The sequence below is a fragment of the Mixophyes fleayi genome, chromosome 5, assembly GCF_038048845.1.
Source record: "Mixophyes fleayi isolate aMixFle1 chromosome 5, aMixFle1.hap1, whole genome shotgun sequence".
In the NCBI taxonomy this organism is placed as follows: Eukaryota; Metazoa; Chordata; class Amphibia; order Anura; family Limnodynastidae; genus Mixophyes; species Mixophyes fleayi.
This window is the reverse complement of record NC_134406.1, coordinates 31,417,848-31,420,828: the sequence shown is the minus strand read 5'-3', so window position 1 is coordinate 31,420,828 and position 2,981 is coordinate 31,417,848. Positions and strand designations below refer to the sequence as shown.

Sequence of the window (2,981 nt, the reverse complement as noted above, 5' to 3'; positions counted from 1 at the left end):
CTAGAGACCCCACCCTCTAGCAGGTCATATTTTGAAGATGTCCGTGTGTAACATGGAGTACAATTGCAAATTATTTACCTGTGTAGGATTCAGGAAATGCTAAAAACACAGCTTTATACCATAGCTATAGGAAAGGGTTAAGAAACCAATGAACTTGATAGATCCCTGTCCCCCCTCTATTTTCAAATCTGAGTCCACAGTAATAAGATAAGTGTAGAAAAACAGCTATTGTGTTACTATCAGTCTTAACATACCAGCACGCTGAGATTTGTAGTTCCCCAGCAGCTGGAAAACCATTTTCCCAAACACTGATGTAGCATCTTCCTTAAACAACAATAACTCTAAAGTCAATTCTTTACATACTCCACATTCTGTACATTTCCTATGATACCTATAAAATGAGTCATATAGAAAGCAGGCTGAGTGACTGAGCACTGATGCTGTATACATCACCACCGTGCACAGACCAGCCGCCTGGACCTTACCTCCTATGGCTGGACCAGCTGAGCTACAAGACAAAGGAGCCATAAGAAACATCGCCAGACAAGATGAAAAAAAAAGTTAAGAAAAATTTATTCATTCCAAACTAAGTGGGAATGTAACTAGAATGTACATATAAATCCCAAAATAATACAAAACTTGAAAAAACAGGAATTGCATTAATAAATACTGAGCTGCAACGGAAAGAAGAGAGGATACATCGCCATGCTGCCCCACCCCCTTGGTCACCCAAAATGTCCAATTCTCCACAACACGGCGACGTGGTAAACAAAATGTAGCAAAAATACATTATCATTTACAAATAGGTTTATAATATACATTGGTGATAAACCTGACAGGAGATATAAATAGCACAAGAATCCAATTATTATCCGGCGTAAAGGGGGCTGGAGGGCACCTACACAAAACAAATCAAGACGGATAAGGCCTCAAGTCTGCAGTCATTGTGAAGGGTTAAAGTGCTGTACGCATGGACTGGAGCGGGCCCCGACCCGACCTGTGGTCGTGGCCAGGGGGCCCATCTCCTCAGGGGCCCTGAGTCAGGGCCAGGGGTCCATCTCCCCAGGGCCAGGGGTCCATCTCCTCAGGGCCAGGGAGCTAGGGGTCCATCTCCCCGGGGCCAGGGATCCATCTCCCCGGGGCCAGGGGTCCCTCTGCTCAGGTGCAGTTCTGCTCGATGTACATTTTGGAGAGGGAAAGCGCCATGGACTTGGCCAGCTCCTGGTCCCGGTGCCTCTGGGCCTGGCTCTGCTTGCTCCAGCTCTCATACTCCGGATTGGGCAGGGGCTCATCAAACACCGTATCATAGTGCCCATTGCTGAGCCAGCTGAGCCAGATGCTGGGCCTGCAGGGCTCCTCTTCCCCCAGGTGGTGGACCATGGTGGCCACGGTGGGGCACTCCGGGCGGCCGCCTGTGGTCAGGTGGATGTTGACGTTCAGCATCTGACTCATGGCCAGGAGCTCCGGGTACCCGGCCCATGCCCCGTCCTGAGCGGCGTTGATCAAGAACTCGCCCACGTCCCCCTCGATGATGAGGTTGAAGGTGTCCAGGTGGTCGGCCACATGGTGCACGGTGCGCTCCCGCAGCTCCGAGTGCAGGCTCTGGTCGCCGTATACCGCCTTACTGACCGCCCGGTACAGGCAGTTCCCATCCGGGATGATGTGGAAGCGGTAGCGGTGCTTGTCCCGTAAGTACTTGTCCTGTTTATCCAGCTCAGCCAGATGCAGCGTAAGGCGCTCCTGGGAGGGCTCGGCGGAGGGCCTGGGGCTCCGATCTGACAGCTGCAGGGAGGCAGCGGGGCGCCAGTGTCCGGAGCTGTTCTCATACCCCTCGGCCTCTGGGGATGCTGGGCGCTCCGGCTGCACCATGTCACTCAGCCATGCTCGGAGATCAGGGGAGGATGGCGGCTGAGGCTGCTGCTCCTGTGCCTTCTGCAGCTGGGGAGCGGAGAGGTGCATGCTAAGCCCCGAGAGCCGCTGCCCCCCACGACTTGGCTGGAGGAGGCGGATTGGCACGATCCTCTCCGGGCTGCACATGGGTTTGAAGTGGGTGTGCGCGCTCCCCTGAGCCCGGGGGAGGTAGGAGAAGGCGGGCATGGTGCGAGAGGAGGTGTGTGTGTGAGGCTGATCTGTGGATGAATCTCCCTCTCTCCGGTGCTGTATTTATATACAACCTGCCAAACTCAGACTCAGCCGGGGGTAAAAATAACCCATGTTATCAGGCGACAGAAATATCATAGTGACACCGGGCCACACACCAGTGTCTCTGAGCTGCCAGAGACTGCAATCTGCAACATCATCCTCCAATAATAATAGCATTATCCCAGACATGTTTATCATACATCATCAATATATATCTGTGACTGGGGCCTGGACTTCCAACAGAACCATAGAAATCTAAAAATATGGTTCTAACTACAAGTCCCTGTCAATAGTACATGAACCTTCAACAATAACAGGGGCAGGGACTGATGTGAGTGTGTTCTCTGTACAGCGCTGCGGAATTAGTGGCGCTATATAAATAAATGATGATGATGAACCCTAAAACATTTCTATTTTGCACTATGGGGCCTTTTTTTAACCCTAATTTTCATGTAAATTCCCTGAAAACAGCAATAGACGCCAATCAAAGTATTTGCCTCATCTATCAACAGTGCATCACAGTTGATATCATAGATATCTGCTACTTTGCACTTTTTTTTCGTAATACATAGCAGTCCCCATAGATGTCTTTGGGGACTGTCATGTACCGCAATTTAACAATAAATGGAAATGCTTTTACACATATGGTAATGTACGCCAGCTCAGGCTGACGTACATTACCGTTTCTGCTTTACAGCGCATGTGTGGAGGGATCACATGATCCCTCCCTGTCACACAGCGCATGTGTGGAGGGATCACATGATCCCTCCCTGTCACACACCGCTCTCTGCAACAGTGAAGTGCAGGGAAGTTTTCAGACGGAGCATGCGCACAAGGCT

At 50.8% G+C, this 2,981-nt stretch overlaps 1 protein-coding gene across 1 annotated transcript; it reads right to left on the bottom strand.

Annotated features, from left to right (window-relative positions):
• Positions 1-552: 552 nt before the first annotated feature.
• On the bottom strand, positions 553-2,242 carry OTUD1 (OTU deubiquitinase 1). The gene has a single exon (XM_075211229.1). The coding sequence runs from the start codon at positions 2,095-2,097 to the stop codon at positions 1,159-1,161; it is 939 nt and encodes a 312-aa protein (XP_075067330.1). The 5' UTR covers positions 2,098-2,242; the 3' UTR covers positions 553-1,158.
• Positions 2,243-2,981: the final 739 nt, after the last annotated feature.

Excerpts from the sequence above, each read along its gene's own strand:
- OTUD1 (XM_075211229.1), bottom strand. The coding sequence starts at position 2,097 with ATGCCCGCCTTCTCCTACCTCCCCCGGGCTCAGGGGAGCGCGCACACC.